The sequence below is a fragment of the Dendrobates tinctorius genome, unplaced genomic scaffold (assembly GCF_039654945.1).
Source record: "Dendrobates tinctorius isolate UK_male_01 unplaced genomic scaffold, ASM3965494v1 ptg000003l, whole genome shotgun sequence".
NCBI classification, from domain to species: domain Eukaryota; kingdom Metazoa; phylum Chordata; class Amphibia; order Anura; family Dendrobatidae; genus Dendrobates; species Dendrobates tinctorius.
In genome coordinates this window covers 2,810,208-2,837,979 of record NW_027361671.1, presented here as the reverse complement: position 1 = coordinate 2,837,979, position 27,772 = coordinate 2,810,208, and the positions used below count along the sequence as shown (strand labels likewise).

The window sequence follows — 27,772 nt, the reverse complement described above, 5'->3', positions numbered from 1 at the left end:
AAAACACAGTGCAACTTCCTTGAGATTTTGCACCTCTGCAAAACGCTGAAAGAAGTGACATGCAGTTTTAAAAAACGCAGTTTTCCAATTCAGTCTGGAAAAAAAAAAATGAGCATGAGATTTCTGAAATCTCAGCCTTGGCTGGTACTGTAACACACAGCTTAAAGTTTACATAAGAAAGCCGCAGCGTGAACATAGCCTTAAGCCCCAGTTACACATAGCGATATCGCTAGCAATATCACTAACGTCACCGATTTTGTGACGTTATAGCGACATTGCTAGCGATATCGCCATGTCTGATACTTACTCTGACCGGTTCCCCTGCTGCTCATCGCTGGTCGCGCGAGAACGTCCTGGATCATTTCTCGTCGGGCGCTTCCTGCTGGCGCCAACGAGCAACGCGTGGACGTCAGGATCGCCGCTTCTGACAGGTAAGTAACGACCCCCGACCGCTGCTATGTCGCTGGTGAGATCTGCCTGTGTGGCAGCTCACTAGGGACCACTTAGCGATGCACCATCGATCCATATCGTTGTCAGGATCGCTGGTGCATCGCTAAGTGTAACGGTACCCTTAGTCTATGTGTAATAAATAACCTTGCCATTCCCTTTAATGGGAGATGCGTTGATAAAGTATGTGGTGCATTTTTAATGCATATGGGAGGGGGGATTCTTGTTGTTTCCAAACTTAAATTAAATGGGAGCTGAAAACGAAACAAAGAAAAGCCGTGTAAGATAATGGTTTAATACTTTTTTGATGTTGATAATTCAGCAAAAAAAATCTTGAGAAAAAGATGCTGTGCAAAATTTTCAAAGAATCTAAAAGTTCCTGTGTGTACAAACGATTGTTTGGCTGTCGCATGAATCCCCTCTGCTGGTCACTTGCATGTAGCCGGTTGTCCAAGATGTCATAAGCCGATGCTCCTTCCATAGCACTTATACAGCGGTGTACACAGACCTGGACACCATGTCCCTCCGGGCACACACTCCATATCCTAATCACACACATACTGGCAGCCACATACTATTGTGCTGGAGGAAACCTGCAGACATCAGTGCTGTCACATCAGATGTCACAACTATCCATATTTACAGCCTTCAGGTCTCTTTGGTTTCAGTCTCCAGTTCACTTGTGATCCATATTTTCATAAAGTGTCAGAAGGTGACAATTTTGGGCACTTTAGTTGACGCTTGCTTCACTTTTGTCTGTACGGGAACATCTTCATGATCTGCGCTCATACCACTCGACCACCTGCTGACTGTCATTTGGGCTAAAAAATAAAAAATATAGAACAAAATTGGCAAAGAGAACACCAAGTGCTATAAATGGCATGTTATACAACATTAATACTAATATGTGTGACCCCGGCCTGAGCCTAAAGAATGGTACCAAATCTGACACTTAGAGGGATTGCTGCAATATAAGCAATTATACAAGTAGGTTGCAAAGAAACTGAACAATCCCCAGAGCTTTCCTCCGAGTGACTTACAACTTGCCGTTTATTATTCTCTTATGAAATACAGTATGTCCCTCATGTGTAAAACACAAGAATAATGGACAGGGCAGAGAGACGATTATTTTATTCCATATATTTCACTTAGCCTGCATTCTTCTAAGGATGCCATCATTTTGTGCTTTTGCCATCAATAATTGGCTTTGTCTATTAGAAGAGATATATACAATTCAGTCGCAATATAAGTGGCACTGGGCTGCTTCTACTTCGATCTACAATTACACATAAATTAATATACTGAGTATTGAGTAGCTCAGTGATTACCATGAGCGAGTGCTGCAACAACTGGTGCCCTTCTACCCGTCAGGGTCACTACTGCATCATTTACTCCACTGCAACTGGACCAAACCGCTCTCCGTCCGCACAATCTTACTTCTTAGATTAGGGCTCTCCCCGCAGAGCACGGAATTATTCATTGACCCGCTTAACGGATTTCCCCTTCTAGAGCCCATGAGGAGCAGCCTGTGTGATCGGTGCACAGCCGTCTTCCACAGCCTGCTGCCATCTCTTATGGAAGGTGCAGATGACGGTCTCCTTCTGAGAAAACCAGTCCGGTTATGCGGATAAAGCAGGACCAGTTTTTCATGGAAAATTAAGAGGGGGGGGGGGGGGGGTGAAGGTTTCTCTAGCTTCTCCTTTCAGTCTGTCTGTGGAAATACTTATTAAGGGCTCACAAAGATTCTGTAGGAGCAAAATGGTTGGAGACCTTATAAAAAGGCTATATAGAAAGCTGTATAGTTTTGCCTTAAACCCCTTCAGGGACAATTTTTATTTTTTTGCACTTTTGCTGTTAAATCACCTTTTTGCAAGAAGCATAAATCTGCTTTTTCTATTGACAACAGTATGAGGATTTTTCTTTTCTTTTTGCAGGACGGGGTTTAGGCTTCAATGCTATCATTCATTTTACAATTCACCAAGTCTTAAAATGGAAAACCACAAGTGCAGTGAAATTGTGTCAAAAAACAATTCAGCAATTGTTTCTAGGATTTTACATTGTGCTGTTAAAATGACCTGGTACTACAAGTATACAATAGTGGAGATATTTAACAATATTAAATCTTGTTTACGTTTATATTCTTCGCTCCCCTCCTTCCCAGAGCTGAAACTCTTATTTTTCCATCAATATGGCCATGTGAAGGTTTGCTTTTTGCAGGACGAGTTGTACTTTTGAACCATATAGTGTACTTGAAAACAGGGGAAAAAAAATCCAAGTGCAATTCCACAATTTTTTTAATGTTTTTAGCCGTGTTCACCAAATGCTAAAACTGACCTGTCACTGTGATTCTCCAGGTCATTATGAGTGTGTAGATACAAACATTTCTAGTTTCTTTTTTTATTTGAAGTAGAGGAAAAAAAAAAAAAAAAAAATAATTATATAAAAAAAGTTGGTTATTTTTTTTCCCCATCTTCCGAGAACCATAGCGTCTCCATTTTTTGTGTTCTGGGGTTGGGGGAGGGCTTTTTTTTTTTGCATGCCGAGCTGATGTTTTTATTTTAATGCAATGTTGTGGTGATTAAAAAAAAAAACGTAATTCTGGCGTTCTGACTTTCCCGTTACGCTTTTTACCGATTATGGTTGTTTCTTTTTTTATATTGATAGATCAGGCGATTCTGAACACGGCAATACCAAATATGTTTGTGTTTTGTTTTTTTAGTTTGAATGTGGGGGGTGATTTAAACTTTTAGGTTTTTTTATTTATTTATTTTTTTAACCCCTTCACTACCAAGGGTGGTTTGCAGGTTAACTACCGGGCCAATTTTTACAATTCTGACCACTGTCCCTTTATGAGGTCATAACTCTGAAACGCTTCCGTGGATCCCGGTGATTCTGACATTGTTTTCTCGAGACATATTGTACTTCATGTTAGTGGTAAAATTTCATTCATATAACTTGCGTTATTTATGAGAAAAACAGAAATTTGGCGAAAATTTTGAAAATTCCGCAATTTTCCAACTTTGAATTTTTATGCCCTTAAATCACAGAGATATGGCACACAAAAAAGTTAATACGTAACATTTGCCACATGTTTACTTTACATCAGCACAATTTTGTAACCAAAATTTTTATTTGTTAGTAAGATATAAGGGTTAAAAGTTGACCAGCGATCTCTCATTTTTGCAACACCATTTTATTTTTACGGACCACATCACATTTGAAGCCACTTTGAGGGGTCTATATGATAGAAAATACCCAAAAGTGACACCATTCTAAAAACTGCACCCCTTAAGGTGCTTAAAACCACATTCAAGGAGTTTATTAACCCTTCAGGTGCGTCACAGGAATTTTTTGAATATTTAAAAAAAAATTAACATTTAACTTTTTTTCACAAAAAAAGTTACTTCAGGTTCAATTTTTTTTATTTTACCAAGTGTAACAGGAGAAATTGGACTGAAAAAATTATTGCGCAATTTGTCCTGAGCACGCTGATACCTGATATGTGAGGAGGAACCACTGTTTCGGCGCATGGCAGAGCTCAGAAAGGAAGGAGCGCCGTTTGACTTTTTCAATGCAAAATAGGCTGGAATTCTGATCGGACGCCATGTCGCGTTTGGAGAGCCCCTGATGTACCTAAACAGTGGAAACCCCCACAAGTGACCCCATTTTTGAAACTAGACCCCCTAAGGAACTTATCAAGATATGTGGTGAGAACTTTGAACCCACAAGGGCTTCACAGAAGTTTATAATGTACAGCGGTACAATTAAAAAATCATATTTTTTCCACAAAATGATCTTTTCACCCCCAATTTTTATTTTCCCAAGGGTAACAGGACCCTAAAAGTTATTGTGCAATTTGTCCTGAGTACGCTGATACCCCATATGTGGGGGTAAATGACTATTTGGGCACATGGCAGAGCTCGGAAGGCAAGCAGCGCCATTTGACTTTTTTGGCTGGAATTGAGATCAGACACCATGTCGCGTTTGGAAAGCCCCTGATGTACCAAAACAGTGGAAACCCCCCACAAATGACCCCATTTTGGAAACTAGACCCCCCAAGGAACTTATCTAGATGTGTGGTGAGAACTTTGAACCCCCAAGGGCTTCACAGAAGTTTATAACGCCCAGGCGTGAAAATAAAAAATTTTTTTTTCCACAAAAATGATATTTTTGCCCCAAAATTTTTATTTTTATTTTCCTAAGGGCAACAGGAGAAATAGGACCCCAAAAGTTGTTTTGCAAATTGTCCTGAGTAGGCTGATACACCATATGAGGGGGTAAAACACTGTTTGGGTGCATGGCAGAGCTTGGAAGGGAAGGAGCACCATTTGACTTTTTCAACGCAGAATTGGCTGGAATTGAGATCAGATGCCATGTTGCGTTTGGAGAGCACCTGATGTGCGCAAATAGTGGAAACCCCCAATTCTAACCCTAACCCTAGCCCTAACCCTAGCGGGAAAATGGAAATAAATACATTTTTTTAATTTTATTATTTTTCCCTAACTAAGGTGGTGATAACGGGGGTTTGATTTACTATTTATGGCGGTTTTTATGTTTGACAGCTGTCGCACGCTAAAAGACGCTTTTTATTGTAAAAATAGTTTTTGCATCACCACATATTGAGAGCTATAATTTTTCCATATTTTGACCCACCGAGTCATGTGAGGTCTTATTTTTTGTGGGACGAGTTGACGCTTTTATTGGTATCATGTTCGGGCATGTGACATTTTTTGATCGCTTTTTATTTCGTTTTTTGGGACGCAGAGTTTACAAAAACCAGCGTTTCATGAATTTCTTTTGGGTGGTGCGTTTACGCCGTTCCGGGTGCGGTTAAATTTATAAGGCGGTTTTATTCTTCGGGTCAGTACGGTTACAGCGATACCTCAGTTAGGTCTTTTTTTATGTTTTGTCGGTTTTATGCAATGAAAACAATTTTATATAAAAAATAATTATTTTTGCATCACTTTATTCTGCGAGCTATAACTATTTTTTCGCTGATGCTGTATGGTGGCTCGTTTTTTGCGGGACAAGATGACGTTTTCAGCGGTACCATGGATATTTATATGCGTCTTTTTGATCGCGCGTTATTGCACTTTTTGTTTGGCGGTATGGTTATTTTTTAAGGGGTTCGCTTAAGGGGTTAACTATTGGGACAGTTTTATACGGCGGGTCGTTACGGACGCGGCGATACCAAATATGTGTACTATTGTTTTTTTTTTATTTCTAAAAAATGAATTTATTGGGGAATATATTTTTTTTTTTTTTTAATTTATTTGGCGATTTTTTTTTTACACTTTTTTTTTATTTTATTTTTACTTCATTACAATGTCCCAGGGGGGACATCACTGTCCTGTGACAGATCGCTGATCTGTCACATCACAGATCACTGTGACAGATCAGCGATCTGTCACAGGCACTGCACAGGCTTCCTCATGCCTGCGCTTTGCAGGCACTGAGGAAGCCAGCTTCCTGCAGGCCCCCGGAGGTCCCCGTCGCCATATTGGATCCGGGGACCTGCAGGAAAGGAGCCCCCCGCAGCAGCGCTGCACATTGCGCTGCCGTGGGGGGCTCAGGGAAGCAAAGAGGGAGCCCCCTCCCTGCCGATGCTTCCCTTTAACCCCCGGTACACCGCGATCGTGTTTGATCGCGGTGTGCAAGGGGTTAACGTGTCGGGGGCGGTCCGTGACCGCCCCTGACACATTGTGCCGGGTGTCAGCTATGATAATTAGCTGACACTCGGCCGCGATCAGCGGCGGTCACCACGTGGGCGCCGCTGATCGCGATGACGTAATATTCCGTCCATGGTAATTAGGTCCATGGTCACATGGACGGAATATTACGTCATTTGTAGGTAAGGGGTTAACTTCATACTTGCTTCAATAGTCTCCATGGGAGACTAGAAAAGCTGTGATCATCTGAACAATTGTCCTACACAGAGCAGGGCTTCAGAAATTCTCACTTGCTACGAGAGCCGATGGGCAAGATTAGTACGACGCTTCCTGCGGGCGCGATCATGTTAAATGCCGATGTCAGAGATTGACAACGACATTTAACAGGTTAACTGCCGTAGCAGTTCAAATTAGCTGACATGTGCCAGAAAAGATGTGGGCTCAGTGGCGGAGCCCGACATGCGCCATACAGGGGTTAAGTTGAGGGGAAAAAAAATTGGGGTATTTGTTAAGATATAATAATCTTAATTTAGCTGCCATTTTGCAGATACCTGTAACGTTTTCATTTTTATGTTGACAGCCATGTTAGGGCTTATTTTTGAGTGGCAAATTAATGTTTAATTGATACTAGTTTGGGGTAGATATGACAGATTTACTTCTTACTGAATTTTTTGGCATGGTTGTGGTGAATTAAGAAAAAAAAGTCGTAGTTACTCACCATTTAACGGTATTTTTCGGAGTCCATGATAGCACCACCTGAGAGAGGGGATCCGCCCTTTAGGAACAGGAAACCTACAGATACAAAAAGGCGGCACCTCTCCCACGCATCAGTTGGATTACAGAGCACAAGAGGACCACAATGGTTAATAGCATAATTTATCTACCTATAAGGGGAAGAAGTGCACACCCAAATTTTAAACTAAAGGGAGGGAATATACAGGTGCTGTCATGGACTCCGAAAAATACCGTTAACCGGTGAGTAACTACTACTTTATTCGGTCATCCATGACAGCACCACCTGAGAGAATTACAGAGAGTAATAACTATTTAGGGAGGGACTACAGCCTGCAGTACCCTTAAACCAAAAGAGAGGTCTGTGGAAGCACCCAAGTCTAGCCTATAATGACTATAAAAAGGTGCTCGGAGAGGACCAAGTAGCCGCCTTACATATCTGGTCGATGGAGACTCCTGATCTCTCGGCCCACGAGGTCGCCATGGCTCTGGTGGAATGCGCCCTCAGCTTCCCAGGTGGCGACCTGCCTTTTGAGGTGTATGCTATTGAAATCGCCTCTCTAATTCACCTAGCTAGTGTGCTTTTTGACACTCTACAACCTTTCCTAGGGCCTTGATGGGAGACAAACAGGGCGTTATCTTTTCTCCAGGGATCGGTAACTGCCAGATATTCTATGAGGCATCTCCTAACATCTAGGGTGTGTAGTTTCTCTTCCTTCTCATCAGCTGGATTAGGGAGGAAGAAAGGAAGGACTATTTCCTGTGTAAGCTAGAAACTACCTTCGGTAAGTACGCCGGATCAGGTCTGAGTGTTACTCTATCGTCCTTAAACTGTATATAAGGAGGACGCCTAGATAATGCCAGGATGTCGCTTACCCTACGAGCTGAGGTTAGAGCTATCAGGAAGGCTACTTTAAGGGACAGGTTTTTTATGGAAGCTGATGAAATAGGTTCGAATGGAGCCTCTGTCATAGCCGTGAGGACTAGGTTTAAGTCCCACGGCATGAACCTATCTTTCACTATTGGCCTGGATCTACCTGCTGCTTTAATGAATCTACTGATCCAGTAATTACCCGCGATGTTGCAGCTAAAGAGGGCCCCCAAGGCTGATACCTGTACTTTAAGGGTACTAGTGGAAAGCCGCATATCCAGACCTTTCTGAAGAAACTCTAAGATCTGGTTTATAGGTGCTGAACCCTCAGCGACTATTCCGGAGTTCTGAAGGAATCTCTTCCAAATCCTGACAGATTTTGGTAGTGATGATTTTTCTACTTTTAAGTAGAGTGTTAATCAGGTCTGGGGAGAAGCCTTTTTCTCTTAGCAATGCCCGTTCAAACTCCACGCCGTCAGATGTAGGCCAGCCACCTGAGGATGGAAGACTGGGCCCTGGGATAGGAGATCCGGGATGTCCGGAAGGACCCAAGGCTCGGACACCGACATGGTCCTGAGGCATGAGAACCATGCCCCCCTGGGCCAAAATGGAGCGATAACTATAACCCTCGCTCTGTCCCTCCTGATTTTTCTCATCACCAGGGGTAGTAGTGATAGGGGAGGGAAGGCGTATGCTAGCCTGAAGTCCCACTTTATCAGAAAGGCATCTACCGCCAGGGGGTTCTCTCTGGGATTTAGGGAGCAGAACTGCCTTAATTTTCTGTTTTCCATGGTAGCGAAGAGATCTATCTCTGGTTGTCCCCATTTTTGTACAATCAGGTCGAAGATGGAAGTTTTTAGGGACCATTCTCCTTGTCTTAGTAGATTGCGCCTTAAGAAGTCTGCTGTGATATTTTCTTTCCCTTTTATATGTAGCGCTGTTAAAGATAGAAAATGCTGGTCTGCTAGCTGGAACAACCGCTCTGCCACATTCATCAGGGGTTTGGAACGAGTCCCGCCTTGGTGGTTGATATAAGCCACGGTGACCTGATTGTCAGAGAACACCCGCACATGATGGCCCTATAGATACACAAGTAGTCTCTTAGCTGCCTGTTCTACTGCTGTCAACTCTTTCAGGTTAGATGACATCTCTATCTGATGATGCTCCCCATAGGCCCTGGACCAGAATCTCACCCATACGAGCTCCCCAACCGGAAGGGCTAGCATCTGTGGTGATTATGCGGGATATGTCATACTCCCAGGGAACCCCTCTGGATAAATTATCCTTGTCTAGCCACCACTCTAGGGACTCCCTTGTGTTCCGGGACAAGGTTAGCTGGCCCTCTAAGTAACCTCCGAGCATTCTTTGATGTACTAAAACTTCGCCCTGTAGTGTTCTTGAATGGAACTGGGCCCACTGGACAGCCGGGATACAGGATGCAAGAGAACCCAGAAGGGACATGGCTCTCCTGAGGGACATGGTAGGGTTATTGGAAGCATTCAGGACCTGATAGTGTAGGCGAACAAGCTTCTCCGGAGGCAGACGGCATTCCTGTTTCTCAGAATCTAGGATCAAGCCCAAGAATTGTTGGACTCTCACCGGTTGTAACCGAGATTTTTTAATGTTAAGCAGCCAACCTAACCGCTCTAAGGCAGACATTGCCCTTTGTAGCTGTTCCATACAATGTTTCACCGTTTTCCCTACAATCAGGAAGTTATCCAAGTAGGGAACTACTAGAATGTCTGATTCACGTAGATGGGCCATAACCTCCGCTACCACTTTAGTAAATACTCGGGGAGCGACTGCCACCCCAAAGGAGAGGGCCACATATTGGAAATGCTGAACTGACCCATCTAACTGAACCGCCACTCTGAGGAAGCGCTGATGAGCTGCATGAATGGGTATATGGTAGTAAGCATCTTTTAAATCTAACACTACCATAAAGCAATTTTTAAACAGCATTTTTATTGATGAATTGTCTCCATCTTAAACGGGCGTATGACCAGGAATTCGTTGAGGGACTTAAGCTTTATTATAGTCCTAAAGGAGCCGTCTGGCTTGCGGATCAGGAACAGAGGGGAGTAGAAACCTTTTCCCCTTTCTCCTTCTGGAACCATAGTTAGGACCTTCCTGCGGCAAAGATCATGAACCTCGGCCTCCAGGGCAGCTTGTTCTGATGTGGAAGTCCTGAGCGGGGTGACCTTAAATCGATCTTGGGGGACCCGGGTGAATTCTGGTCGTAGACCCGCAGCTATCACCCCCAGTATCCAGCTACTACTAGAAATCATAGACCAGGCTGGGTAGAAGGCAGCTAGTCTCCCCCCTACCGGAGCAGCTAGTCATAGGGGCGGCTTTTTAGCGTCACGGGCTGGACCTTCCTGGCGCCCCCCACCTCCGAACATGTAACCTGTACCTCTCCTTCTCTTGTCATCCCATCTGCCCTGGTCCCTGGACGGCCTTCTACGGAAATATCCTTTCCTAGTAAAGGGACGTCTATAAGAAGGGTTCGGCAGACTGGGTAACTTCTTTTTATCATCCCCGGCTTTCTCCAAAAGTAAATCCAAAACGGGGCCAAACAAATATTCCCCCTCGCATGGAATGGAGCAGAGTCGTGACCTGGCCAGGATATCTCCTGGCCAGCATTTTAACCAGAGAGCCCTTCGTGCTGCGTCAGATAAACCCACGGTCCTAGCCGCCATTCTCGCAGAGTCTGCAGAGGCATCAGCCAAAAAAGCGGCAGCACTTTGGATGATTGGTAGAGTTTTTCAAATGGATGCTCTTGAGGCTCCGTCCTTCAGTTGGGAATCCAGTTGATCTAGCCAGACCATCATGGATCTGGCCGTACATGTGGCAGCTATCGCTGGTCTTAAAGCGCCTGCTGACATCTCCCATGTTCCCTTTAGAAAGGAATCCGCTATTTTATCCAGCGGGTCTTTTAAGGAAGCCATGTCATCGAATGGTATGGAGGATTTTTTGGAGGCTTTGGCTATTGCCGCGTCTAGCTTAGGGGCCTTATCTCATCTGTTTACCACTGGATCATCGAACGGGTACCTCCGCTTGAAGGCAGGTGGCAAGGAGCCCCTTTTTTCAGGTCTTTTCCATTCCCTATCAGGCTCTGGACTTTGTCATTTAATGGAAAGGCCCTGCGCTTTCTGGGATCTAGACCCCCGAACATCACGTCCTGTGCGGAAAGTTCTGGTTTTGCGTCTGCTACCCCCATGGTGGACCTTATTGCTTTAACCAGCCTATCCATTTGATCTAAGGGGAAGCAGAATCGGCTTGAGTCTTCCTCTGAAGAAGACGAAGTGGAGGCTGGGGAATCTGAGGAGTCATCGATCCTAGGGGTGGCCGAGGACTCCGAACCTGAGGGACTACATTCTCTTCCTTTAGAAGGCCCTATCTAAAAGGGATTCTTCATTTCCGACCTGATAATTTCCCTCAGGCTTGTGGTGAAGTCCGGCGTTTCTTCCGCTACCTGTATGGACGGGGGAGAGTGTAAGGGCCTGTCAATCTACCCCTGGGCTCCCGTCCCTATCCAACCCCTACCGTTTGTCGCACGCATGGCTGACAACTTTTTAGGGTGGCCGTCTGGCAAGGGGCAACTACAGAGGGCACATTCCCTGTGCTTCTGTTTTCCCATAGCTTTCCTCCCCTGCGAAAAAAAAACCATAAGGAAATACTGCATCAGGGTACATTCACAGAGATCTCTTACCCATGCAGATGAGGCAGGTACCGGATCACGGAGGGAGGCAGGAGGGTCCTTTATTCTGGAGGAACTTCTGTGGCTCTGTTCGCTCGGACGTTTCTGTTTCTTCTGCTGGCAACTCGCATGAGGCTTCACCGTGGCCTGTTTCTGTGGGCGCTCCTGCACCTTGTCCTGCTGCTCTATGGGGGCTTCTGTCGTCTCCATTGCTGGGCCTTCAGAAGCACTCCAGCAGCGTCACCTCCTGTCTTTTAAGGCCTCCCAGTGTCCGGGTCAGCAGGGTTCTGGCGCGGCACCTCCCGCCCGGGACCCCCCCGCCTGTACCGGCCACCCCGGACCGCCGTGCACACGCGGCGCGCACTGGAATATTCCGGTGCATAGGTGGAAGTATCCAGGAGTCAATATTGGTCAATAACGTTTTTAAGTGTCAACGCGTTTCAAAGTTCAGATACCTCTTCAATCAGTACAAACCACATCAAGAGACTGACAATTGCATCTAAGTGGTTAAACTACGGCGATCGGAATGCGCTCCGTTCACTGTAGTTACAGGCATCTGCCTGCTATGGTGTGTGCTCAGCACCTGAGCCTGCTCCATACATGTGGACCTAACAATGTAATATGACCTATATCAGAAAGGAATAAAAGGATACACCCGAAAGTATATAAAATATTTAATATTTTTATTAGAAACGTTCCTATTCTTTTCCGGTAGAAAATCATGTTAGAACTAAGTTTTATTTAATATCCTGTTTACACCATTAACCCCTTAACCCCCAAGGGTGGTTTGCACGTTCATGACCAGGCCAATTTTTACAATTCTGACCACTGTCCCTTTATGAGGTAATAACTCTGGAACGCTTCCATGGATCCTGGCGATTCTGACAATGTTTTCTCGTGACATATTGTACTTCATGTTAGTGGTAAAATTTCATTCATATAACTTGCATTTATTTGTGAAAAAAACGGAAATTTGGCGAAAATTTTGAAAATTCCGCAATTTTTCCAACTTCGAATTTTTATGCCCTTAAAATCACAGAGATACAGGCACACAAAAAACTTGATAAGTAACATTTCCCACATGTTTACTTTACATCAGCACAATTTTGGAACCCAAATTTTTTTTTCTTAGGAAGTTTTAAGGGTTAAAAGTTGACCAGCGATTTCTCATTTTTGCAACACCATTTTATTTTTACGGACCACATCACATTTGAAGCCACTTTCAGGGGCGTATATGACAGAAAATACCCAAAAGTGACACCATTCTAAAAACTGCACCCCTTAAGGTGCTCAAAACCACATTCAAGAAATTAACCCTTCAGGTGCTTCACTGGAATTTTTTTAAATATTTAAAAAAAAAAAAAACCGAACATTTAACTTTTCACAAAAAAAATACTTCAGGTTCAATTTTTTTTTATTTTTACCAAGGGTAACAGGAGAAGTTGGACTGCAAAAGTTATTGTGCAGTTTGTCCTGAGTACGCTGATACCTGATATGTGGGGGGGGAACCACTGTTTCGGCGCATGGCAGAGCTTGGAAGGGAAGGAGCGCCGTTTGACTTCTTCAATGCAAAATTGGCTAGAATTCAGATCGGACGCCATGTCACGTTTGGAGAGCCCCTGATGTACCAAAACAGTGGAAATCCCCCACAAGTGACCCCATTTTGGAAACTAGACCCCCCCAAGGAACTTATCTAGATATGTGGTGAGAACTTTTAACCAACAAGGGCTTCACAGAAGTTTATAACGTACAGCCGTACAATTAAAAAAATCATTTTTTCCACAAAAATGATCTTTTCACCCCCAATTTTTATTTTCCCAAGGGTAACAGGACCCTAAAAGTAATTGTGCAATTTGTCCCAAGTACGCTGATACCCCATATGTGGGTGTAAACGATTATTTGTGCGCATGGCAGAGCTCAGAAGGGAAGCAGCGCCTGAGCGCCATTTGACTTTTTTGGCTGGAATTGAGATCGGACACCATGTCGCGATTGGAAAACCCCTGATGTACCAAAACAGTGGAAACCCCCCACAATTGACACCATTCTGGAAAACAGACCCCCCAAGGAACTTATCTAGATGTGTGGTGAGCACTTTGAACCCCCCAGTGCTTCACAGAAGTTTATAACGCCCGGGCGTGAAAATAAAAAAAAAAAAATCATATTTTTTCAAACAAACATGATCTTTTAGTCACCAATTTTTTTTATTTTCCCAAGGGTACCAGGAGAAATTGGACCCCAAAAGTTGTTGTCCAATTTGTCCTGAGTACACTGATACCTCATATGTGGGAGAAAACTACTGTATGGGCACACGTCGGGGCTCGGAAGGGAAGTAGTGACGTTTTGGAATGCAGACTTTGATGGAATGGTCTGCGGGTGTCATGTTGCTTTTGGAGAGCCCCTGATGTACCTAAACAGTGGAAACCCCCATAAGTGACACCATTTTGGAAACTAGACCCCCTAAGGAACTTATCTAGATGTGTGGTGAGCACTTTGAACCCCCCCATTGCTTCACAGAAGTTTATAACGCCCGGGCGTGAAAATAAAAAAATCGTATTTTTTCCACAAAAATGATATTTTTGCCCCCAATTTTTTATTTTTCTAAGGGTAACAGGAGAAATTGGACTCCAAATGTTGTTTTGCAATTTTTCCTGAGTAGGCCGATACCCTACATGTGGGGGTAAAACACTGTTTGGGCGCATGGCAGAGCTTAGAAGGGAAGGAGCACCATTTGACTTTTTCAACGCAGAATTGGCTGGAATTGAGATCAGACGCCATGTTGGATTTGGAGAGCACCTGATGTGCCCAAACAGTGGAAACCCCCAATTCTAACTCCAACCCGAACCCCAACACACCCCTAACCCTAATCTCAGCCCTAGCCCTAACGGGGAAATGGAAATAAACACATTTTTTTTATTTTATTATTTTTCCCTAACTAAGGGGGTGATAACTGGGGGTTTGATTTACTATTTATGGCGGTTTTTATGTTTGGCAGCTGTCGCACGCTAAAAGACGCTTTTTATTGTAAAAATAGTTTTTGCATCACCACATATTGAGAGCTATAATTTTTCCATATTTTGACCCACTGAGTCATGTGAGGTCTTATTTTTTGCGGGACGAGTTGACGCTTTTATTGGTATCATGTTCAGGCACGTGACATCTTTTGATCGCTTTTTATTCCGATTTTTGGGACGCAGAATGAACAAAAACCAGCGTTTCATGAACTTCTTTTGGGGTGTGCGTTTAGACCATTCCGCGTGCGGTAAAATTGATAAAGCGGTTTTATTCTTCGGGTCAGTACGGTTACAGCGATACCTCATTTAGGTCATTTTTTTTAATGTTTTGGCGCTTTTATGCAATGAAAACAATTTTATATAAAAAATAATTATTTTTGCATCGCTTTATTCTGCGAGCTATAACTTTTTTATTTTTTCACTGATGATGCTGTGTGGCAGCTCGTTTCTTGCGGGACAAGATGACGTTTTCAGCGGTACCATGCATATTTATATGGGTCTTTTTGATTGTGCGTTATTGGTTATTGCACTTTGTTCGGCGGTATGATAAATCATTTTTTGCTTCATTTTTTATTTTTATTTTTTAAAGGGGTTCACAAAGGGGTTAACTAATGGGACAGTTTTATAGGGCGGGTCGTTACGGACGCGGCGATACCAAATATGTGTACTTTTGTTTTTTTCAAAAAAATGAATTAGGGAATTTTTTTTTTTTTTTTAATTTATTTAGCGATTTTTTTAAAATTATTTTTACACTTTTTTTTTTAAACTTTATTACATTGTCCCAGGTGGGACATCACTGTCCTGTGACAGATCGCTGATCTGTCACATCACAGATCACTGTGACAGATCAGCGATCTGTCACAGGCACTACACAGGCTTCCTCCTTGCCTGCGCTCTGCAGGCATGAGGAAGCCAGCTCCCTGCTGGCCCCCCGAAGGTCCCCGTTGCCATCTTGGATTCGGGGACCTGCAGGGATGGAGCCCCCCCGCAGCAGCGCTGCACATTGCGCTGCTGTGGGGGGCTCAGGGAAGCACGGAGGGAGCCCCCTCCCTGCCGATGCTTCCCTTTAACCCCCGATACACCGCGATCGTGTTTGATCACGGTGTGCAAGGGGTTAACGTGTCGGGGGCGGTCCGTGACTGCCCCTGACACATTGTGCCGGGTGTCAGCTGTGATAATCAGCTGACACCCGGCCGCGATCTGCGGCGCTCACCACGTGGGCGCCGCTGATCGCCGTAATGTACTATCCCGTCCCTGGGAATTAAGTCCCATGGACGGGATAGTACGTCACATGACAGAAAGGGGTTAATATTCACATTATATATATATATATATATATATATATATATATATATATATATATATATATAATTCTGTCCATAGCACTTAATGAATCAGAGTGTCACATGTGAGATGACATCTAGTATAAGTCACCAGACATGTGCCCAACACAAGTGACAGCTCATGAATGCTGGGTTATAGATTTGGTACCTCGTTACGTCAGACACTTATCTACCTTCTACTACTTCATGCTTGGCTTTGTTGCAACCAGTATTTTACACTGTGCATTTTTACTGAAGTTTAAGGTGCAAATCAATAAAAAAAAAAAAAAGTTTGGTACTTAGACTATAGTAAATTTTCAGTAAGCTTGTCATTATCTAATCCCTGAGGAAGGAGACAGGAGTCTCCGAAACGCGTCGGATAGCTTTTTGGTCCTTATCGCGATCTCTAGTGGCTGCAACCCAGTGCATCACGTGTCTCTGACGTCACGCAGGTCCTGTGCTGACGAGCACAGTGTGACGGTCGGGCATGGAGTCTAGCACGTGTGTTTTTTCATTCAGCCTGCAATAAGAGCGTTCGCTGCCGCCGGCCGGGGAAGCATCGCCATCACGACTATTGTGATTAACAAAGAACAAGTATCTGTCTAGAAACTTACTGGAGGAGTGTTACTTAATCTATAAGGACCTGCTGGACTTCCAACTCGGAATCAGCGTTTGCGTCATCTAAGACTGAGGTTGTCTATTCCATCTGTGGTTGTTTAACCCCTACTGTCTCGAGGTAATTTTGCTCCATATACAGCATCTGTTATAAAGCATCGTAAGGGAAACATGATTGGTTTTATGCCAATTTTAGTTGTTTTTTTTTGTACAAATCTGGTTATATTACTTCTAATACACATTAGACTGTCTTTTGATTTTATATAACAAAAATGGGGCGCACCAACTGTACCAATCACAAATATATAAATGAAGGTTTAGGTGCAGCAACAGTGGAATAATAAACATGAGAAGAGAAGAAAAAGAACCACTGCAAATAGCGCACACTGAACCAGTACAAAAACAATGTTTTATTGATGCAGCAATACAATTAAAAACATAATAAAAACATATGAAGCATCCCACAATATATAACAGTGAAGTATGGCATATCACAATTATAGATTATGCTGTAACCACCTGTATATCAACCATGTGATTAATTGCAGTGAGGTTGGACCACAACAACCACCCCATAAACCTGCTCATGGAGACCAAGGGCCCTAATATTGCACAATCACTGCATGAAATAATTCCATGCATGTGTCCCTAAATATTCACTGGTTAGGGCACACAGGCCATAATAAGCCAACAGCAATATGGCCAATGCCCACAATCCAATATTCAATTGTACCACACAAAAATTACTCCAGAGCAACCAATAATAAGGTCGCAGTGAAAATACAGCTATAACGAAGTGGGTGCTACACCCAGGATCATACCCCACGCGTATCGCTGCAACCCATGCGGCTTCATCAGGGGAAGTACACTGATCATGATCCAACAGCCTTATATACCTTACTAAGACTCAAATGACCCGCACATGCACCACAGGTGAACTGCCCCCATCCAAAAGTTCCAATCACTAAAAAAGGACCGGCGTCCCGGTCACTGAAGGAACATGGCCGCCGCGCATGCGCAATGAGCTGTGTGAGGAGTGTTGATAAAACAGGGGATAAAAAAAAAAACCCTTCAAAAAAATTGTGAGCACTGTGTGTCGTTGGAGCTGCAGCCTCGCGCCCGGGTGTGGGTTACTGCTCGGTGCTGACCTTGATTGACTTCTTTGGCCAGCATGTGGGGGCGTGAGGCTTGCGTTCCAGGGGAGAACTCCATGCGTCTCACTGGACGCAGGTGCGAATAGGAAAGAAAAAGAGGAAAAAAAAAAAAAAAAAAAAATTATTATTTTTTTTAAGAAATTTTTTTTGAAGGGTTCCCCCCCCCCCCCCCTGTTTTATCAACACTCCTCACACAGCTCATTGCGCATGCGCGGCGGCCATGTTCCTTCAGTGACTGGGACGCCGGTCCTTTTGTAGTGATTGGAACTTTTGGATGGGGGCAGTTCACCTGTGGTGCATGTGCGGGTCATTTGAGTCTTAGTAAGGTATATAAGGCTGTTGGATCATGGTCAGTGTACTTCCCCTGATGAAGCCGCATGGGTTGCGTCGATATGAGTGGGGTATGATCCTGGGTGTAGCACCCACTTGGTTATAGCTGTATTTTCACTGCGACCTTATTATTGGTTGCTCTGGAGTAATTTGTGTGGTACAATTGAATATTGGATTGTGGGCATTGGCCATATTGCTGTTGGCTTATTATGGCCTGTGTGCCCTAACCAGTGAATATTTAGGGACACATGCATGGAATTATTTCATGCAGTGATTGTGCAATATTAGGGCCCTTGGTCTCCATGAGCAGGTTTATGGGGTGGTTGTTGTGATTAATTGCAGTGAGGTTGGACCACATGGTTGATATACAGGTTATTACAGCATAATCTATAATTGTGATATGCCATTCTTCACTGTTATATATTGTGGGATGCTTCATATGTTTTTATTATGTTTTTAATTGTATTGCTGCATCAATAAAACATTGTTTTTGTACTGGCTCAGTGTGCGCCATTTGCAGTGGTTCTTTTTCTTCTCTTCTCATGTCTTTTGATTTTGATGAATTATATATTTACTTGAGGAAGATAATAGATGTAGTGACTAAGCGCAATAGCAAATTTTTTTTTATCTATATTGATTTTACTTTTGACATCCATGGTGACTGGTGTCTTTTACTTATGCTGCTGGAGTCCCTATATATACTCGAGTGCCACTGAGGTTTTAACATTATCTGATCTCACCTGATGTTTGATGTTCCGGACAGTCCCTTTGAAAATGCTCAACAGAACCACAAACCCGACAGCCTCCACCTGAAAGGAAAGACACAAGAAGTTTTATATAACGGTCATCAATTTCTGATTAAGAGGTGCAAAGATTCAAACTGTCAAAAGTAAAACTTACAAGAGGAGCCGCCAGTTACAGGTTGATATTAAATGCTTAAAGTTACAGGAGTCTCCAGGATCTCCCAGCACTGACTGACAGCTGGCCCCAATGCACAGCAAATGTCAGCCAGGGGCAGGGTTACAACCGCTCCTCTCTAGACACAGAGTGGTGACTAAACCCACGCTGGCGTCGCTCCCGCAACTGAAACAGAATGCGGCCGGGTAGAATAAAGTTAGCCGTACGCTGCAGGGAGAAAACTAAGTGCAGGCATCGGGCAAGTTAGTAACACTATTAATCGTCAAGTTAATAATTCTTTTTCCCCTGGTGACAGGTTCCATTTAATATGTAGCTGCCTCTTTTTAAAAAGAGATCAAAAGTAATCAATTAAGTCAAAAGCTCTTTAATGGGCTGCATGGGCTATTCCCTCGTCAATTCAACATTAATTAAGCAGGTAAAAGGTCTGGAGCTGAATTCAAGTGTTGCATTTGCAGGTTCTTAAAAATAGAGGGGACCCCACATCATATCATGGGGGCTGATAATATTAGGCTGGGAAGGTCCATGGATATTGACCCCTAAACTCAGCATAATAAGACTCTCACAACTGACTGTATTCCCTTGACTGGTTATTAAAAATAGGGGGACCATACGTAGCTTTTTCATTTATTTATGAGCACAGTAAACTACACACTTAGCACTGCTCGACTCCTCCACTTAGACTTCCACCTCCAGGTTCAAGATTATCATTTTTTATTATGTTATTTTAAGTAATTTCCTAATCCATATTTGTTTGCAGGGCATCGGTCCTACTTTTGCCCCCATTTTGTAGCCCTTATTACGACTATTTTATAGCACCAACGTTCAGGACCCCATTGGCTTCTATGGGGTTAGGGTTCAAGTTCTAGTACCCAAACTGAAGTTCAGACTTAAGTTTGGCTGAACCCAACAAACTTCCACAGGTCTGCTGATCCCTATTCCCAATAGAAGAGAAATAAACCATCATTAGTCTGAAAATAAATCAGAAAGATAGCAGAAATTTTAGGAGTGGCACACTCTGAAGAAAAAAAAAAACCATACTGGTGAACTTGGGAACTTCAAAGGCCTGGAGGTCCATGGAAGAAAGTGGTGGATAATCACAGGATCCTTTCCATGGTGAATAAAAACCCATTCCCAACATAGTCATGTTTTGGGTTGTCATCAAGATTTTAAAAGAGAAAACACAGTAATTAGACAATAAATAGCTTCACACAACCACTAACCATGAGTGGAGAAAATGTTTTGGTGTTATCATTCATTATCTCTGAAAAAAGGACAAGAAAAATAATTCTGCAAGGGTATGTAAACTGAGCACAACTATATTTCATGGGGAATACAATAATTATATAAAATAAACATGTCAAGAGAGGTGAAGAATCTTCTTTTATGTACAGTCATGGCCAAAAGTTTAGAGAATGACACAAATATTAATTTTTACAAAGTCTACTGCTTCATTTTTTCTAATGGCAATACTCCAGAATGTTATAAAGAGTGATCAGCTTAACAGCAATTACTTGCAAAGTCAATATTTGCCTAGAAAATGAACTTTATCCCCCAAAACACATTTCAACATCATTGCAGCCCTGCCTTAAAAGGACCAGCTAACATCGTTTCAGTGATTGCTTCATTAACACAGGTGTGGGTGTTGATGAGGACAGGGCTGGAGATCAATCTGTCATGATTAAGAATGACACCACTGGACACTTTAAAAGGAGGCTGGTGCTTGGCATCATTGTTTCTCTTCTGTTAACCATGGTTATCTCTAAAGAAACACGTGCTGTCATCATTGCACTGCACAAAAATGGCCTAACAGGGAAGAGTATCACAGCTAGAAAGATTGCACCTCAGTCAACAATCTATCGCATCATCAAGAACTTCAAGGAGAGAGGTTCCCTTGTTGCCAAAAAGGCTCCAGGGCGCCCAAGAAAGACCAGCAAGCACCAGGACCGTCTCTTAAAAGTGTTTCAGCTGCGGGATCGGGCTACCAGCAGTGCAGAGCTTGCTCAGGAATGGCAGCAGGCAGGTGTGAGTGCATTTGCACGCAGTGCGAGGCGGAGACTCTTGGAGCAAGGCCTGGTCTCAAGGAGGGCAGCAAAGAAGCCACTTCTCTCCAGAAAAAACATCATGGACAGACTGATATTCTGCAAGAGGTACAGGGAGTGGACTGCTGAGGACTGGGGTAAAGTCATTTTCTCTGATGAATCCCCTTTTCGATTGTTTGGGACATCTGGAAAACGGCTTATTCGGAGAAGACCAGGTGAGCGCTACCACCAGTCTTGTCTCATGCCAACTGTCAAGCATCCTGAAACCATTCATGTGTGGGGTTGCTTCTCAGCCAAGGGAATAGGCTCTCTCTCAGTCTTGCCTAAAAACACAGCCATGAATAAAGAATGGTACCAGAATGTCCTCCAAGAGCAACTTCTCCCAACCGTCCAAGAGCAGTTTGGCGATCAACAATGCCTTTTTCAACATGATGGAGCACCTTGCCATAAAGCAAAGGTGATATCTAAATGGCTCAGGGAACAAAACAGAGATTTTGGGACCATGGCCTGGAAACTCCCCAGATCTTAATCCCATTGAGAACTTGTGGTCAATCATCAAGAGACGGGTGGACAAACAAAAACCTTCAAATTCAGACAAAATAAAAGCATTGATTTTGCAAGAATGGACTGCTATCAGTCAGGATTTGATCCAGAAGTTGATTGAGAGCATGCCAGGGAGAATTACTGAGGTCCTGAAGAAGAAGGGTCAACACTGCAAATATTGACTTGCTGCATTAACTCATTCTAACTGTCAATATAACCTTTTGTTACTCATAATATGATTGCAATTATATTTCTGTATGTGATAAAAACATCTGACAAACACATATAAAAACCAGAGGCCAGCAGATCATGTGAAAATATAATATTTGTGTCATTCTCTAAACTTTTGGCCATGACTGTACACCCAAGTGAAGAACAGTTGGAGTAATTAGACATGCCATTCATCCTCCCCCTCGTCTATTTTTTGATATAATGAATATTTTTTAAACTGTGAAATCTATTTTTTTATCTATATATTTTTAAACATTGTCTTTAACTTTAAATTTAAACGTTTTTACCCCCACTACCTTCCTGGTGCAGTGTATTATGTATGTCCATGGGTAACACTTTTTATTTTTTTAATATTTTTTTTTTTTTTTTTTTTTTTTTACTTTTTGCATGTTTCAATAGTCTCCATGGGAGACTAGACGTTGCAGTACTTTGATCGCCTCTGCTACACACAAGCGACGATCAGATCACCTGTATGTAGAAGAATTGATCACTTGCTAGGAGTGCCGACCACCAGCAATCCTGCAGTGACATTCATAGAGGTCTGCTGGAGAACTCTGGATGTCAGACCAACCCATCGGTGACCTGCGATTATGTGATGGAGTCACTAATGGGCGGTATTTCCGGCACACTTCGCGGAAGCGCGAGTTAAATGCCAATGTCCGAGATTGACAACTAGTTAAATGCAGCTAACAGCCGCGAGGGGATAGCGCTTCCACATGTCAGCTGACATGTGCCCAGAAAGGTACGGGCTCAACGCAATAGCTTGCACCAAACAGGGGGAGTCCGACATCGGTGTACTATTACACCCGATGTCGGAAAGGGGTTAAGTTTAAGCCCACATGACCAATTGTGAATTTATTGCACAAGTTCCTGGCTCCAAACAGCCTCCAATGTCAAACTATTCTATATAGCATTCAAATGCAAAACTTCCACACAAACAAACAGAGGGGAAAAATATATATATCTACAGTGCCTACAAGTAGTATTCAACCCCCTGCAGATTTAGCAGGTTTAGGCCGGTTTCACATTAGCGCTTTTTCAGCGCGCGCACGGCCGGGGGTAGCTCCGCCCCCGAGCCGGCTCTCTGCCCGGCGTGCCCGCCCCTAGCTTGTAGCGCCGCCTCCTAGCGGACAGCGGCGCCTGCGATCGGCGCACCCTATCTTTAGCATAGGGTGCGCCGATCGTGCGCAGGCCGTGCGCTAGTTGCGCTTTGACCTGCGCTGCGCACTTTTGACGGTGCGCCGTGCGCGCCAAAATCAAACTTTTCGGATTTTGGCGCGCACGGCGCACCGTCAAAAGTGCGCAGCGCAGGTCAAAGCGCAACTAGCGCACGGCCTGCGCACGATCGGCGCACCCTATGCTAAAGATAGGGTGCGCCGATCGCAGGCGCCGCTGTCCGCTAGGAGGCGGCGCTACAAGGAAGGGGCGGGCACGCCGGGCAGAGAGCCGGCTCGGGGGCGGAGCTACCCCCGGCCGTGCGCGCGCTGAAAATGCGCTAATGTGAAACCAGCCTTACACATTCGGAATTAACTTGGCATTGTGACATTTGGACTGTAGATCAGCCTGGAAGTGTGAAATGCACTGCAGCAAAAAAGAATGTTATTTCTTTGTTTATTTTTTTTTTGAATTGTGAAAAGTTTATTCAGAGGGTCATTTATTATTCAACCCCTCAAACCACCAGAATTCTGTTTGGTTCCCCTAAAGTATTAAGAAGTATTTCAGGCACAAAGAACAATGAGCTTCACATGTTTGGATTAATTATCTCTTTTTCCAGCCTTTTCTGACTATTTAATACCCTCCCCAAACTTGTGAACAGCACTCGTATATGGTCAACATGGGAAAGACAAAGGAGCATTCCAAGGCCATCAGAGACAAGATCGTGGAGGGTCACAAAACCCTTTCCAAGGAGTTGGGCCTACCTGTCTCCACTGTTGGGAGCATCATCCGGAAGTGGAAGGCTTATGGAACTACTGTTAGCCTTCCACGGCCTGGACCGCCTTTGAAAGTTTCCTCCCGTGCCGAGGCCAGGCTTGTCCGAAGAGTCAAGGCTAACCCAAGGACAACAAGGAAGGAGCTCCGGGAAGATCTCATGGCAGTGGGGACATTGGTTTCAGTCAATACCATAAGTAACGTACTCCACCGCAATGGTCTCCGTTCCAGACGAGCCCGTAAGGTACCTTTACTTTCAAAGCGTCATGTCAAGGCTCGTCTACAGTTTGCTCATGATCACTTGGAGGACTCTGAGACAGACTGGTTCAAGGTTCTCTGGTCTGATGAGACCAAGATCGAGATCTTTGGTGCCAACCACACACACGTGACGTTTGGAGACTGGATGGCACTGCATACGTCCCCAAGAATACCATCCCTACAGTCAAGCATGGTGGTGGCAGCATCATGCTGTGGGGCTGTTTCTCAGCCAAGGGGCCTGGCCTTCTGGTCCGCATCCATGGGAAGATGGATAGCACGGCCTACCTGGAGATTTTGGCCAAGAACCTCCGCTCCTCCATCAAGGATCTTAAGATGGGTCGTCATTTCATCTTCCAACAAGACAACAACCCAAAGCACACAGCCAAGAAAACCAAGGCCTGGTTCAAGAGGCAAAAAATCAAGTTGTTGGAGTGGCCTAGTCAGTCTCCTGACCTTAACCCAATTGAAAACTTGTGGAAGGAGCTCAAGATTAAAGTCCACATGAGACACCCAAAGAACCTAGATAACTTGGAGAAGATCTGCATGGAGGAGTGGGCCAAGATAACTCCAGAGACCTGTGCCGGCCTGATCAGGTCTTATAAAAGACGATTATTAGCTGTAATTGCAAACAAGGGTTATTCCACAAAATATTAAACCTAGGGGTTGAATAATAATTGACCCACACTTTTATGTTTAAAATTTATTAAAATTTAACTGAGCAACATAACTTTTTGGTTTGTAAGATTTATGCATCTGTTAATAAATCCTGCTCTTGTGTGAAGTTTGAAGGCTCTAACTTATTTGCATCTTATCAAACCTGCTAAATCTGCAGGGGGTTGAATACTACTTGTAGGCACTGTATATCTAAATATCTCTCTCTATATATAAAATTGAGTTGTTTAATGGCTGAGCTGTGATAGTTTTCCCACTCAACAACACCTCAGCAGACAGTAACCGAGTGGGAGAAATCTACCATCCCCGGGAACATAAGCTCCCAGCCATTGTCTGCCCTCCAGAAAGGAGCAGAGAGCACGACAAATAAATCACCCCCTCCCGTGCCCATATACACATCACACATCCTACATCCCATAGGCACATCTTCCCTCTTAAAGGGATCTCCGGTATGGAAGTTAGGGCAAATCCCTCAGCGCTCTGATACTGACCCCAGGCCTCTCTTAAAGGGATCATTGGTATGGACGTTAGCGCAATTCCACTAAGCGCTCTGGTTCTGACCCCAGGGTCTCTTAAATGGATCCCCGGAACGGAAGTGAGGGCAAACCCACTCTGCACTTTGGTTCTGACCCCAGGCCTCCCTTAAAGGGATCTCCGGTATGGAAGTCAGGGCTCTCTTAAAGGGATCCACCGGTATGGAAGTTAGGACCGTTCAACTCAGCGCTGTGGTTCTGACCCCAGGATTCTAGTAAAGGGATCATTGGTATACAAGTTAGGGCAATTCCACTCAGCGCTCTGGTTCTGATCCCAGGCCTCTCTTAAAGGGATCGCCGGTATGGAAGTTAGGGTAAATCCCTCAGCGCTCTGATTCTCACCCCGGGCTTCTATTAAAGGGATCATTTGTATGGAAGTCAGGGCAAATCCACTCAGCGCTCTGGTTCTGACACCAGGCCTCTCTTAAAGGGATCCCTGGTATGTAACTAAGAACGTTCCACTCAGCACTCTGGTTCCGACCCCAGGCTGTTGTGGGATATTAGGGGTGGTAGTCCAGTAGCTCTGGCTGATGGGATGATGTGGGCTATTATGGATATCCCTCAAGGATATCCCTGAGGAAGGTGCCAGGAAGGAATAAAGAAGTACTTTGTTACAACATCTTGCATCCCAGGTGATTTTGTGGACTCAGCAGCGCAGACTGTGGCACACCTTGCTTCCCATATTCTCTGGCAAGTAATACACAACACATAAGTGGCGGACGTGCTGAGCGGCGCCAGTCTGTACCTGCCCACTTTATAGGAAATACTGCTGATATGTACTATTAAGGGTCAAGACAATTGCTTTTTTTTTTGTTATTCCTTTAGACCAGGGGTGGGGAATCTTTTTTTCAACCAAGGGCCATTTGGATATGTATAAAATCCTTCGGGGGCCATTCAAATCGTGCGCCAACTCCTCTCACAAGGTGGTGTTGGCACCGATGTCAGGATGTAATCTTTCACTGCATGCGTCTCAGCGTTCAGTAGTGAAGCAGAAAGAAGAACTAAGGCCGGTTTCACATTAGCGCTTTTTAAGCGCACGCACGGCCGGGGGTAGCTCCGCCCCCGAGCCGGCTCTCTGCCCGGCGTGCCCGCCCCTTGCTTGTAGCACCGCCTCCTAGCGGACAGCGGCGCACCCTATCTTTAGCATAGGGTGCGCAGATCGTGCGCAGGCCGTGCGCTAGTTGCGCTTTGACCTGCGCTGCGCACTTTTTACGGTGCGCCGTGCGTGCCAAAATCGAACTTTTCGGATTTTGGCGCGCACGGCGCACCGTCAAAAGTGCGCAGCGCAGGTCAAAGCGCAACTAGCGCACGGCCTGCGCACGATCTGCGCACCCTATGCTAAAGATAGGGTGCGCCGATCGCAGGCGCCGCTGTCCGCTAGGAGGCGGCGCTACAAGCAAGGGGCGGCACGCCGGGCAGAGAGCCGGCTCGGGGGCGGAGATACCCCCGGCCGTGCGTGCGCTTAAAAAGCGCTAATGTGAAACCGGCCTTAATGGTATGTGCACACGTGGCGGATTTGCTGCAGATCCGCTGCAGATTTCCTAGTATATATAGATATAACCACAAAATCCTACCTTCCGCATAGAGGCCTTTAGGATTGTCTGGGCACGACCTTGCCAAGTGTCCCATCTCTCCACATATGAAACATTTGGCAAATGGAAATTCTCCTGAAACATAAAACGAGAACATAATTATTTTCATTGGCTTAATAAAATATTACTAACGCTCAACGTCCTGCAATTCTGACCATCCTATACAGATGGACATCCATATGCTCTAATGGGCAAGATGGATGTATAGTCTTTCCTGTTAGACAAGGCCTCTCCATACTTTACAGAAAGCTCCCCTAGTTTCACTGACCTACATCTAAAGCCCCAGTTACACATAGCGATATCGCTAGCAATATCGCTATAACGTCACTGGTTTTGTGACGTAGCAGCGAGATTGCTAGCGATATCGCTATGTCTGATACTTACCTCCGACCGCTCCCCCGCTGGTTATCGCTGATCGCGCGAGAACGTCCTGGACCATTTCTCGTCGTCAGCTTCCTGCTGGGGCGACGAGCGTCGCGTGGACGCGGGCGGGAGGACATCTTCATCGCCTCGTCTGACAAGTAGCGACCCCCGACCGCTGCTATGTCGCTGGTGAGATCTGCCTGTTTGGCAGCTCACTAGCGACCACTTAAGGTACTGTCACACTTAGCGATGTACCAGCGATCCCGACCAGCGATATGACGCGGTCGGGATCGCTGGTACATCGCTAAGTGGTCGCTAGTGAGCTGCCACACAGGCAGATCTCACCAGCGACATCGCAGGGGTCGGGGGTCGCTACTTACCTGTCACACTAGGCGATCCTGTATCCTCCCGCCTGGCTCCACGCGTCGCTCGTCTCCACAGCAGGAAGCGCCGCAGGAAGCAGACGACGAGAAACAGTCCTCAACGTTCTCGCGCAATCAGCGATAACCAGCGGGGGAGCGGGTCGTAGGTAAGTATCAGACACAGATATCGCTAGCAATATCGCTATAACGTCACTAGTTATAGCGATATTGCTAGCGATATCGCTTAGTGTGACATGCCCTTTAGCGATGCACCAGCGATCCTGACCGGGTCGTATCGTGGTCGGGATCGCTGGTGCATCGTTAAGTGTAACGGTACCCTAAAGCGGGAGTCACACATAGCAATCTCGCTAGCGAGATCGCTGCTGAGTCACAACTTTTGTGACACAACAGCGATCTCACCAGCGAGATCGCTGTGTGTGACAGCGACCGGCCCCCCTGCCGGTATCGCTGATCGCTGCAA

At 44.8% G+C, this 27,772-nt stretch overlaps 1 protein-coding gene across 2 annotated transcripts in view; it reads right to left on the bottom strand.

Moving 5' to 3' along the window:
• Nucleotides 1-723: 723 nt before the first annotated feature.
• Nucleotides 724-27,772, bottom strand: part of ZCCHC9 (zinc finger CCHC-type containing 9) — a 30,131-nt gene continuing 3,082 nt past the window's right edge. The window contains exons 3-6 of one of the 2 annotated variants that reach the window (XM_073581713.1): nt 26,549-26,641; nt 19,990-20,030; nt 18,592-18,660; nt 724-1,268 (exon numbers count right to left, since the gene is read on the bottom strand). In XM_073581713.1, the coding sequence (XP_073437814.1) occupies nt 1,260-1,268; nt 18,592-18,660; nt 19,990-20,030; nt 26,549-26,641 (212 nt within the window). In that variant the 3' untranslated portion in view covers nt 724-1,259. The remainder of the gene's footprint in view (nt 1,269-18,591; nt 18,661-19,989; nt 20,031-26,548; nt 26,642-27,772) is intronic. The other variant, XM_073581630.1, reaches the window with a different exon arrangement.